Raw genomic sequence first — 12,233 nt, 5'->3', positions numbered from 1 at the left:
GGCTCTGGGTGCACGGGCTTCAGTAGTTGTGGCACGTGGGCTTAGTCTGTGGCATGTGGGATCTTCTCGGACCAGGAATTGAACCTGTGTCCCCTGCATTGGCAGGCAGATTTTTACCCACTATGCCACCAGGGAAGTCCTGGCTAGTTGTTAGTAGCTAAGTCATGTCATGAAGTTGAGGTCCTTGGCTGCCACACTTCGGGATGCTCTCATTTTTGGAGGGAAGAATAGATGGAGAAAAGTTCCAGTTCTGAGGCCTGAGCTGAGGGACCTTAGAACCATATCTGAACATCCTGTGTGTGGGAGTCTCCCTTCCCCAGGCCTGCAAGCCCCTCACTGTCCTCTCGAGTCCTGGGGGCGCTGGCCTCTGGCTGAACCCCTGGCCTCTGGCTGAAGCCCTGGATGTACATTTTAGGAGCCAGTCACCTTCGCGGATGTGGCTGTGCTGTTCACACCGGAAGAATGGCTGTTTCTAGACTCTGCCCAGAAAAGCCTCTACAGAGACGTCATGCTGGAGAACTACAGGAACCTGGCCTCTGTGGGTAAGGCCAGCCTTGCTGCTTCATGCACACATTCTTGCAGCCACTGGGGGTTCCCAGAACTGTGCTGGTCTGGGGAATCCAGAGGTGAAGAGACAGACCGGTGAAGACATAGCACCTCATGGTGCTCATTATGGTCTTGTGGCTTCCTTATGGAAATGAAGGCCTGTCTGCTCTCCCTGGGCTCCTTAAGTGCCTCCTTGAGCCAGGCCCTGGGTTGTGGGGATTAGAGAGCCCTACTGTTCTTCGGGACCCATTGAGGGAGCTTGCACTTTAGTTCCTTTGTGAAGGAAGCCTACATCAGAATGTAGGCATGCCCTTTTTGCTGTTCCCATCTGCATTGACCCTGAAGACTTTAGAGTATCAGCCCCAGTTGCGTGGCAGGCACAGTCTGCTCATACCCTGTATCTTTTCCCATGAGCAGGTGATCAACTCTGTAAAACCAGGATGTCTTCCCATTTGGAGCAAAGAGAAGAGCTGTGCGTCACCGAGAGAGGGATCTTCCCAGGAGCCCACTTAGGTGAGCACCAGGCAGGCGAGGGGAGCAGCTGCTCTGGTCGCTAAGATGAGTGTGTTAGATTTAGAAACATTTTCAGAATCCTTGATGGGGAAGGCTATTGGGTTGAGCTTCCTCAGTAAATTTCACTTTCTTTCCTCTTTCCCTTGCCTTTTTACCTCTAATACTTTACTCTGGTTTCATAGAACATAGTAAATTATCCTACCTCCTATTTACATTTAGCACTTTCATGTATATATTTCATCCAGTTCCTCCCCACTCTGTTTTTAACTAAGACTTTCTCTCAACATCAGGCTCAGTCTTCATGGAATCTTTTCTTAGAAAATTATCTACGATTTCCACTCCTTGTTCCTGTGATTACTTCTTAACTCTTCACATAGCCAAACACCTTAAAAATTGTTTTTGCTCCTTAATATTTTCCTTTTTTTTTAAAAAAAATTTTTTATTTTTTGGCTACATCATGTGGCATGTGAGATCTTAGTTCCCCAACCAGATATCAAACCTGGACCCCTTGCATTGGAAGTGTGGTGTCTTAACCACTGGACCAGGGAAGTCCTGATATGTTCCTCTTATTCAGTTTCTTCACATATTTAGGATTAATATTTTAAAAAAATGTGCATGTATCTAGCTTACTGGTCCTTTTTATCCCAGAGTTTCCTTCCCTGTGCACTTGATATTTCCTCCCCCTTAATTCATTCCAGGTCCTCACTTTCAACACCAAGACTCAATTCCTAATCAAGATATTTTGGCGGCAGTTCCATCCATTGGCATGAAAAGGGTAAGGCATAAAGGGATTACTCTTGGTCCTCTACAGTAGGAAAAGCCTGGGAGTGCTGGAGGCTAGAAACTCAGGAAGCTCAGAGAGAGACTCAAGGCCAGTGGTACTCACCTAGGAGAAAGCAGTTTGTTGGGAGAGAGTCTATGAATGTCATGAATTGGGGGAAAAAACTCTAAATGTAGATCAAGATGTATCTTAACAGAGTCCCCAAAGCTAGCCGTTTTTAAAACCTTAGTATGTTGTGTTGGGGTATAGCCGGTTAACAGTATTGTGTTTCAGGAGAATGTTGAGTTTCAGGTGAACAGTGAAGGGACTCAGCCATACATATGCATGTCTCCATTCTCCCCCACACTCCCCTCCCATCCAGGCTGCCACATAACATTGAGCAGAGTTTCCTGTGCTATACAGTAGGTCCTTTTGTTATCCATTTTAGATATAGCAGTGTGTACATGTCCATCATGTCCATCGCAACCCAAATTCCCTACTCCCTAACTGTCCCTTCCTGTCCCCACCCCCTGCTTCCTCCCCCTCCGCCCACCCCCCCCACCCCCCACCCGCCCTGGGCCAGCAACCATCCAAAGTTTGTACTGTTAAGTCTGTGAGTCTGTTTCTGTTTTGCAAGTGAGGTCATTTATATCATTTCTTTTTAGATTCCATTTACAATGGACGTCATACGATAGTTCTCCTTCTCTGACTCAGATGTGACCATCTCTAGGTCCATCCGTGTTGCTGCAAATGGCATTATTTCATTCTTTTTAATGGCTGAGTAGTAGTCCATTACTTTATCTAATTTATCCATCCCTCTGTCGATGTACATTTAGGTTGCTTCCATGTCTTGGCTGTTGTAAACAGTGCAAAGTTTACCATTTTTGTAAATCTGACATAGATGTAGAACATTCAAGACTTAATTTAGCCTTTAACAATTAAAAAAAAAATCTTCTTCTCAGAAGTCCCATGAAGGTAATGAAAATGATGGCTCTTTGTGGCAAAGTATCCTCTTGAAGGAACTCAGGGTAGCAATGGCAGAGATACACTAGGTCGGTAAAAGTTTGAGCTATAGGACCGCCTCTCTCCTACACACGGTTTGCTTGTGGGAGAATACCTGTGACTGCAGTAAAGCCTCTGGTCTTCCCATTTTCCTCAATTGACAGGAGCCACCTCAGGTCGGAGAAAACCTCTATAAATACGATGAGCTTGGGAAGCCCTTTGACAGCATCAAACCGCTTTTTCAGTACCCGGGATTTCCTACTGAAGGAAACCCCTTTGAAGGCCGAGAGAGCCGAAAATCCTTCCTCCGGACCACCCGCCTCATCGTGCCCGAGAAAGTCCCCAGCGGGGATAAAACCTACACGTGCGACAAATGTGCAAGATCCTTCAGGTACAGCTCCGAGCTCATCCGTCACGAGAAGACGCACACCGCGGAGAAGTGCTTCGAGTGTCAGGAGTGCCGGCAGGCCTTCAAGTACTTCTCCAACTTGCGGCGCCACCTGAAGACCCACGGCGGCGAGAAGCCCTTCGAGTGCAGCCAGTGCGGGAAGACCTTCACGAGGAACTTCAACCTGATCCTGCACCAGAGGAACCACATGGGCGAGAAGCCCTACTCATGCAAGGACTGTGGGAAGGCTTTCACCCAGCCATCCTCCCTGAGGAGCCACATGAGGACCCACACCGGAGAGAAGCCCTTCGAATGCGGCCACTGTGGGAAGACCTTCCGGGAGCACTCGTCGCTGAAGACGCACGTGCGCACCCACACCAGAGAGAAGCCCTACCAGTGCAACCACTGCGGGAAGCCCTTCCGCACGAGCACCAACCTGAACGTGCACAAGAGGATCCACACTGGTGAGAAGCTGTACGAGTGCGCCACCTGCGGGCAGGTCCTGAGTCGGCTCTCCACCCTCAAGAGTCACATGCGGATCCACACCGGAGAGAAGCCCTACCCGTGCCCAGAGTGCGGACGAGCCTTCGGGGAGCCCTCATCCCTCAGGAAACACGCGAGGACCCACACCGGCAAGAAGCCCTACGTCTGTCCGCAGTGCGGGCGAGCCTTCGGCCAGTCCTCGCACCTTATCGTCCATGTGAGAACCCACACCACGGGGAGACCCTACGAATGCACTCAGTGTGACAAAGCCTTCCGACACAGCTCTTCACTCAGCGTGCACAAGAGGATTCACGCCAGGGGAGAAAACGTCAGGACCGACAACCTTCCTTTATCTGTGTCTCTTCCCATGGAAGGGCCCCTTGCTGATGAACTTCCTGTTTCTACAGACTAAACATCTGGGGCCGTAATCATCTCCCATAGTACTCCTTTAGTGACATCCTATATGGTGGCTCAGTGGTGAAGAATCGCCTGCCAATGTAGGAGAGGAGGGGTGTATCCCTGGGTTGGGAAGATCCCCTGGAGAAGGAAATGGCAACCCACTTCAGTATTCTTGCCTGGGAAATCCCATGGATCCTGGTAGGCTGCAGTCCCTGGGGTCACAAAGACTCAGACACCACTGAGCACGTGTACACACACACATAACACACCACAAGCAGAGTGTGTGATCTTTATGTTGTTGAATGTTAAGTATTTGTGGAGATTTGCTTTTAGGGCTAGGGCTTCCCTGATGGCTCAGGCGGTAAAGTGTCTGCCTGCAATGCGGGAGACCTGGGTTTGATCCCTGGGTTGGGAAGATCCCCTGGAGAAGGAAAAAGCAACCCACTCCAGTACTCTTGCCTGGAAAATGGCATGTCTTGGTAGTTGCCTGCCAAAACTGCCCCTTCTTACTTGCAAAAGCACCTAGGTTTTATTTGTTCAGTTTGAGACTATGCAATGTATATATATATATTTTGTGGCTTAAAGCAAGAGAATTTTATTCTCTCACACTTGTGGAGGGCACAAGTTGAATCAAGGTGTCTGCAGGGCCACGTCCCCTCTAAAGTCTCTAGGAGAGGAGGCTTCTTTGCCTCTTCCCACTTTTGGTGGCCGCAGGTGTGCCTTGCCTTGTAGCAGCGTCGTCCCCGTCGCTGCCTCCATCTTCATACGGCCTTCTCCTCTGTGTGTCAGTGTCCTCTCCTGTGTCTCCTAAGTGTCTCTTATAAGGACACATCATCGGATTTAGGGTCTACCCAGATACCCAGGATGGCCTCATCTCAAGATCTTGTAATTTAATGACATCTACAAAGACTCTTTTCCAACTGAGTTCACCACCAGAGTTTCTGGGTGGGCATGTCTTTTGGTGATGGTGGTGGTCGGGGCCACATTCAAACCACTACACCATCAGGGAATGTGCATGACTAAAATACTTCCACCTCCCTGTCCTTCTTGCTGGCAGGGGAGGCCACTTCTCCAGTCCTGGCCAGCAGGAGACATCATTGAGTGTGAGTCCTGGGGAAGATGTCACAAAGGAATGGTTTCATTTAGCCAGATCCCTCTCCTCCTTTCCTGGTGGCTCGGACGGTGAAAAATCTGCCCACAATGCGGGAGACCCAGCTTCAATCCCTGGGTCAGGAAGATCCCCTGGAGAAGGGTGGCTACCTACTCCAGTATTCTTGCCTGGAGAATTCCATGAACAGAGGAGTCTGGCGGACTACAGTCCATGGGGTCACAAAGAGTCTTCAGACACGACTGAGCGACTAACGCTTTCACTTTCTCTCCTTCTTGCCTTTTGTACAAGCGGGCACCATATCTGGTGCTAGAGGAGGCATCCTGTGACCACAAGGGCGAAAGCCACAGTCTAGAGTGTGGGGGACTTCCCTAGTGGTCCAGTGGTTAGGACTTTGAGCTTCCAATACAGGGCTGAGGGTTTGACCCTGGTCAGGGAACTAAGATCCCACAACTGTATGGTGCTGCCAAATTAAACATATAAAAATAATAGATTAAAAAATAATAGATTGTGGCCAGAGCTACAACCACCCTGGTTCCCCGGTTGGTACCCTTGTGAGTGTGTACCAGCCCTGGGTTGTTTGTTTCTGGACATCTTGTTTACACGAAAAAGATGCACTTCTTACTGGTACATGACATTGTCTTTTTTTGGGGGGAGGGGAATCTGGGGGAGGGCAGGGATGGGTTTATTGTGGCTGAATGCAGTCTCTAACTGATGCACTTAATATATGATTCATTTTTAGAAATGCTTCTTGAACAGTGGAAATCAATGTATTGTATCCTACAGATGTCCACTAGATGGAGCATGCTCTTTGTGTATAAAAGTCTTTTACACATTTTAAAATACTGGTTTCTGTCTTAGCTCAGGCTGCTATAACAAAAATACTGGGTGGCTTACAAACAACAGAAATTTATTTCTCACAGTTCCTAGAGATAGGAAGTCCAAGATCACGGCTGGCAGATTTGATGTCTGGGGAGGCCCCACTTCCTGGTTCATAAATGGCCATCTTCTTGCCATGTCTCACATGGCAGAAGGAGAGCAAGAGAGCTCCCTGGGGTCTCTTTTGTAAGGGCACTGATCCCATTCATGAGGGCTCCATCCCTATGACCTAATCACCTCCCAAGGGCCTCACCTCCTAACACCATCCCCTTGGGAGTTAGGCTTCAGCATGTCAACTCCTGGGAGCACCAACATTTAGTCCTTAGCAGTTTCCAGTCTGTCATTTACTGAGAAGGTTAAACTCTCCCACCATACATATGAATTGCTGAATGAGTCTTTTAATTCTGTTCATTTTAAATTTCATATATTTTGAAGCAATGGAATTAAAAGATTTTTGACATCTTGTAAGCTTTCAGTTAATTGTTCCTTTTATTCTTATAGTGGCCATCTTTCTCCCTAGCAATGAATATTTAGCCATTCGTCATCATAATAGCAAATGATTATTTGTGCTTATTATTGCTAGATAGTATTATAGCTACTACCCTAAACTTTGTATCTTTTAAGTTATTTAGTCCTTACAATGACACTTTGAGGAAGGTACTGTTATTATACCCAATTCACAGATGAGGAAACTGAGGCCTGATAAGTTGAGTTAACTGAGGTCCTGCAGGTGGTAAGTGACAGTTTGGCTGTCTCTACAGAACTTCACTGCAGGGAGCTGTTCTCCATTTTCCCCTGTACTCAAAGTTCTGTTTTTGTGTTTCAAAGTTTTTTTTTTCCCCCCCCCCCAACACTGAAAGGCTTTGTGGGATCTCAGTTCCCTGACAAAGGATTGAACCCACACCCTTGGCAGTGAAAGTGCAGAGTCCTAACCACTGGACTGCCAGGGAATTCCCTTAAAGTTCTTTAATTGAGACATAACTTATGTAAAAGTCCATAAGTCTCAGTGTTCACCTCAGTGAATTTTATATCTATATCTATACCACTCTAGAGAAGGGAGTGGCTACCCACTGCAGTATTCTTGCCTGGAGAAGTCCATGGACAGAGAGCCTGGTAGCCTACAGTTCATAGGGTCACAAAGTTGGACACGATTGAGTGACACTTTCATACCACCCACATCAAAAAGAAAATATTCTATCTTTCCAGAAAGTCCTCTTGGGCCCAGCCCAGGTCGATAAGCCCCATCTCCAGAGTTAACCAGTATTCTGACTTCTAGCACCATAGATTTGTTTTTCTTGTTCAGAAAAATAGAACCACACAGTACGCCTTCTTGTGTCTGATGTTTTCACTTAATATAGTGCCTATGAACTTTCTTTGTCACATTATCAGTAGAGCTCTTTTAAAATTGCTGTGTAATATTCCATTGTCTGAATACACTACAGTTAAAAAATTTCACTCTGTTCATGGACATCTGGGTTCTTTCCCAATGCTGTTATGAATAAAGCTGCTATGAGTATTCTTGTGTACATCTTATTGTGAACATATCTTCTTATTTCTCTTGGGTATAAAACCTAGACGTGGAATTTCTGGGTCATTGCATAGGCATATTTTTAGCTTCAGTAGATATTGCTAAACAGTTTTCCAGAGTGGTTGAAACAGTTCGTACTTCCATCAACAATTGGGAATCCCTGGTGACTCAGTGGTTAAATGGTAAAGGAGCAAACCACCTTCAATGGGAAAGAGAAAGAAAGAAAGAAAAAGAAAGAAAAGTGAAGTCGCTCAGTCATGTCTGACTCTTTGCAACCCCGTGGACTGTAGCCTACCAGGCTTCTCCGTCCATGGGATTCTCCAGGCAAGAACACTGGAGTGGGTTGCCATTTCCTTCTCCAGGGGATCTTCCCCACCCAGAGATCAAACCCGGGTCTCCCGCATTGGAGGCAGACGCTTTAACCTCTGAGCCACCAGGAGGAGATGGCAGTTCAGTTCCTGGGCTGGGAAGATCCCCTGGTGAAGGGAATGGCAACTCACTCCAGTATTCTTGCCTGGGAGATCCCATAGACAGAGGAGTCTGGCAGGGTATAGTCCGTGGGGTTGAGAAAGTGTTGGATATGACTCAGCAAGTAAACAACAAACCACCACATCAGTAAAGTTTCATTTGCTTCATATCCTGGACAGCACATGCTACTGTCAATTTGCTTATAGCTGTATTAGTGGGTGAGTAATTTCTTATGTTTTGTCTTGCTTTATTTTGTGTGTGTGAATAGCGATGTTGTAGATTGCTACATGGTAATTTCATCCATTCTCTTATGCACACCTCTCTTCAGTGTGACTTTGATGCTCCTCATATCAAGAGGTGGAGTTTATTTCTCTACCCTTTGAAGATGAACTTGATCACATGACTTTCTTTGGTCAGTGAAACATTATCAAACGTGATAGAAATAGAAACTAGAAAAACACATTGGGGGACTTCCCTGGTGGTCCAATGGTTGAGAATCCACCTGCCAGTGTAGGGGACACTGGTTTGATCCCTGGTCCAGAAAGATCCCACAGGCCATGGGGCAACTGTGTGAGCTACAACTATTGAGTCTGTGCTCTAGAGCCTGGGAGCTGCAGTTAACTGAAAACTGCCCATCCTATAGAGCCTGTGCTCTGCAACAAAGAGAACCCACTGCAATGAGAAGCCTGTGCACTGCACTAGAGAGGAGCCCCTGCTTACTGCAATGAGAGTAAGCAACGAAGACCCAGTGCAGCCAAATGTAAATGATTAAAAAAAGAAGAAAAACACATTAGCCTTTGCCATCTTTTAGCTCAAGATTAGATTCTTGGCAGCATGATGAAGCCTGGGCCAGCCTCCTCTAGGAGTAGACTCCACATAGAGAGAGAGGATTTGCTGATGGTCAGCAACAATCCTCAGACAGGTGAGTGAGGCCTTCTTAGACCATCTGACTCCAGACAAGCCATCAGGTGACTTAAGTCTCATGAATGACCCTGGGTATCAGAACTGCCCAGCTGAGTTCATCTCAAATGCTGACTCAAAGAATTGTGAGCATATAAGCTGGTTAGGCAGCAATACATAACTGACGCAGATGTTTGTATCAGAAATAGGATGTGGCTGAAACAAAAGCTTAAAGTGTGGCATTGACTTTAGAACTTTGCAGCAAGTAAGCAGATGAGAAGGGTGAGGAAACTTAATGGCTATAAATATGGTGAGAAAACTGCCGCTAGAGGTTAGGAAAAGGCTTTGTGGTTATGTGGTAGGGAAACCACTGGTGGTAATGTTGTCTGTAGTAACTTAGAAGATAGAACATGTCCTAGTGATTCTGTGGATCTGGCTGAGGAGGGACACTTTCTCCCCATCTCTGGCCCTCTCCATAATCTTCCTTATGAGTGCCTGGTGGTGCAAGAAGAATCTTGAGTGGGTTAGAACTTGCCTTGTGTGTGAAGCTTCCAGAGTCTCTATCAGACACATGTCTGGCATTTAGCACTTGATTACAAATTCTAGCACGCATCTTACTCTCTTGTCTTCATCCTGTGCTATGGGTGAGCCAGTGCTCATATCCATATCTCTGTCCATATCTCATCCCCTAGATTTCAGGTTAGTTGGTTACACTTTCTGGGTTCAAGAAAGTTATGTGGGGTTTTTTTTGTGTGTGTGTGTGTTTCTTTTTATGTTTTATTTACACTTTTAATTTTATATTGGGGTATAGAAAATGAACAATATTGTGATAGTTTCAGGTGAACAGGGAAGGGACTCAGCCATATGTATACGTGTATCCATTCTCCCTCTAACTCTCCTCCCATCCAGGCTGCCACATAACATTGAGCAGAGTTCCCTGTGCTATACAGTAGGTCCTTGGTTATCCACCTCATTTTTTATTTATTCTAACAAAATTTTTATTTAGTTTTGGCTGAGGCAGTCCTTTGTTGCTGCATGTGGGCTTTCTCTAATTGCGATGAGCAGGGGCACGGGCGTCGCATTGTGGTGGCTTCTCGTTGCAGAGCACTGGCTTTAGAGCGCAGGCTCAGTAGTTGTGGCTCATGGTCTTAGTTGCCCCGTGACGTGTGGACTCTTCCTGGACCAGGGATTGAACCCATGTTCCCTATGTTGGCAGGCAGATTCTTAACCCATGGACCACCAGGGAAGTCCTATCTATTTAAAATATAGCAATGTGTACATGTCTGTCCTAAACTCCCTAACAATCCCTTCCCTCCAAGAAATTTATGTTTCTGCCAATTATTCAGGCTTTTCTTGTTGCTGTGGTAGCAGCAAAGTGTACCAGTTTTCTCTATCCACGATGGAAGCCAGAAACGAGGTTCTTTACTTCCTAAATCACACTGCTTTTGGGAATTGTTTACTGGACTTTATCTTCCTCCTTTCTGTAAGGTCCCTGAGATTAGAGATCACGTGGAGCCTGTTTAGTATCACTTCCTTTAAGTCTAGCACTGTGCCTGACAGAAAATAAACTTTAAACATACTCATTAAGTCTACATGAATTCACATAGACTAATGCTCCTAAATGGAGGATGTATGTGCAATGCTGTGACTCCTTGGAAGAGGGCAAGTAGAGACTGTGTTTCTCCTACATCAGCTTGCTGCTTGACAACTGTACCTAGTAACTGGAGAGATGCAAATGATGCTGTCATGACCACCCCAATGTTGGTAGCTTAACAAAGAAGCCCCCCCTTTTTTGGCATTTGGGTGCCTGTTTGATTTCTATGTAGGAATAGACTTGCCTAGGGAGTTTCCTAATTTAGGGTGAATGCCAACTAGACTCTTGTACTTCATCCTAGAGCATTCTGGTGCTTGTGCTGACTCCAACTGACTGTCCCACTGCTTCCCATAGATTCTGGGCTTTCAAACATCTGTCCCCTAAGATTCTTTTATAGATCTCTACTGCTCTCAGAAAGAGGTTCACATTTCCTAGCCTAGCCCTGAAGAATCGTAGTTCCATGATCCCAGTTACTTATCTGGAAAACAATCCACCCCTGAGATGCTCCATCCTGTTATCCCTCAGCCTGCAGTGCCTACTGCCTATCCACCCCTCAGGCCTCATTTACAAATAATGCCGTAAAGCTCACATGTGATGACCATTCCTGTGCATTGCCAGGCACCAAGCTAGGTTCTCTATCCCAGTCGTTTTCATTTTCATTTTTTTGTTTTTCTTTGCATCCACTCCAGTTACGTTAGTTAGACAAGAGAGCAATTTAGTAAAAAGAGCACAAGCTTTGCCATTAAACAGAATCTGATGCTTGGCCCTGCCAGTCACTAGTTTTGTGATATCAGACCCGTCTCCTCATTGAATGACCAGTAGATTGATGTCAGTTTCAGAGTTGAGGGAATCCTTTAGTGAGATATTCACAAAACTTTCTTTTGCGGGTGAGCTGGGGGCAGTTGCATCCTTTGCTCCCTTATTAGTAGGAAACTTGAACCACCACCAAGTAGGCAGGCTGTACTTTTGCTGGTAATACCAGAAATAAAAAAAGCAGAACTGTGGGTCTCATAATAAACCATGAGGAAGAAAGCATGTATGCTAGATATTTCCTGTCAGTTCATCTACAGACACATACATGTAAATTCTCATGTGATTTATTTTAATAAGAAGTATTTTTATCACTTAAAATCAAAAGCAGAAATTTCTCCACAGCTGAGCTTGAGAGCTCGTGCACCGTGCTGCTGCTGCTAAGTCACGTCAGTCGTGTCCGACTCTGTGCGACTCCATAGACGGCAGCCCACCAGGCTCCCCCGTCCCTGGGATTCTCCAGGCAAGAACACTGGAGTGGGTTGCCATTTCCTTCTCCAATTCATGCACCCTAAGGAGTGGCTATTTACCATTTCTCCCAGGAAGCTTGGGCCTCCCTGCTAGCTCAGCTGGTAAAGAATCCGTAGGATTATAATCACATGTATGGTCCATTTCAAACTACTTGGGAATGTTTAAGAACAGGAAAAAGTAATCAATGGTGAGAGTGAAACAATTTACCTCAGATTGGGACTTGAAACTGTGTGTTGGGACTCAAACCCAGCCAAAACGCTGTTTGGGACTCTCACCCACGTGGCTGGGATTCAAACCCAGCTAAAACCCATGGTCTTCCAACTGAGATCACAGACCTAGTTTAAGTTTAGTTTCTTTTTTTTTTTTTTTCCAATTTTGATTTTT

At 46.0% G+C, this 12,233-nt stretch overlaps 1 protein-coding gene across 1 annotated transcript in view; it reads left to right on the top strand.

Moving 5' to 3' along the window:
- ZNF333 (zinc finger protein 333) overlaps positions 1–7,604 on the top strand; it is a 30,831-nt gene extending 23,227 nt beyond the window's left edge. Inside the window, exons 9-12 of the mRNA XM_086408797.1 lie at positions 416–542; positions 964–1,059; positions 1,758–1,834; positions 2,986–7,604. Of these exons, the coding sequence (XP_086264923.1) occupies positions 416–542; positions 964–1,059; positions 1,758–1,834; positions 2,986–4,104 (1,419 nt within the window). The 3' untranslated portion in view covers positions 4,105–7,604. The remainder of the gene's footprint in view (positions 1–415; positions 543–963; positions 1,060–1,757; positions 1,835–2,985) is intronic.
- The last annotated feature ends 4,629 nt before the right edge of the window (positions 7,605–12,233 follow it).

This window comes from Bos grunniens, chromosome 7 (genome assembly GCF_055505025.1).
Source record: "Bos grunniens cultivar Pamir isolate PY7600 chromosome 7, Bosgru_T2T1.0, whole genome shotgun sequence".
NCBI lineage: Eukaryota > Metazoa > Chordata > Mammalia > Artiodactyla > Bovidae > Bos > Bos grunniens.
Note: the sequence above shows the minus strand (reverse complement) of the source record. Positions and strands in the feature narration are given on the sequence as shown.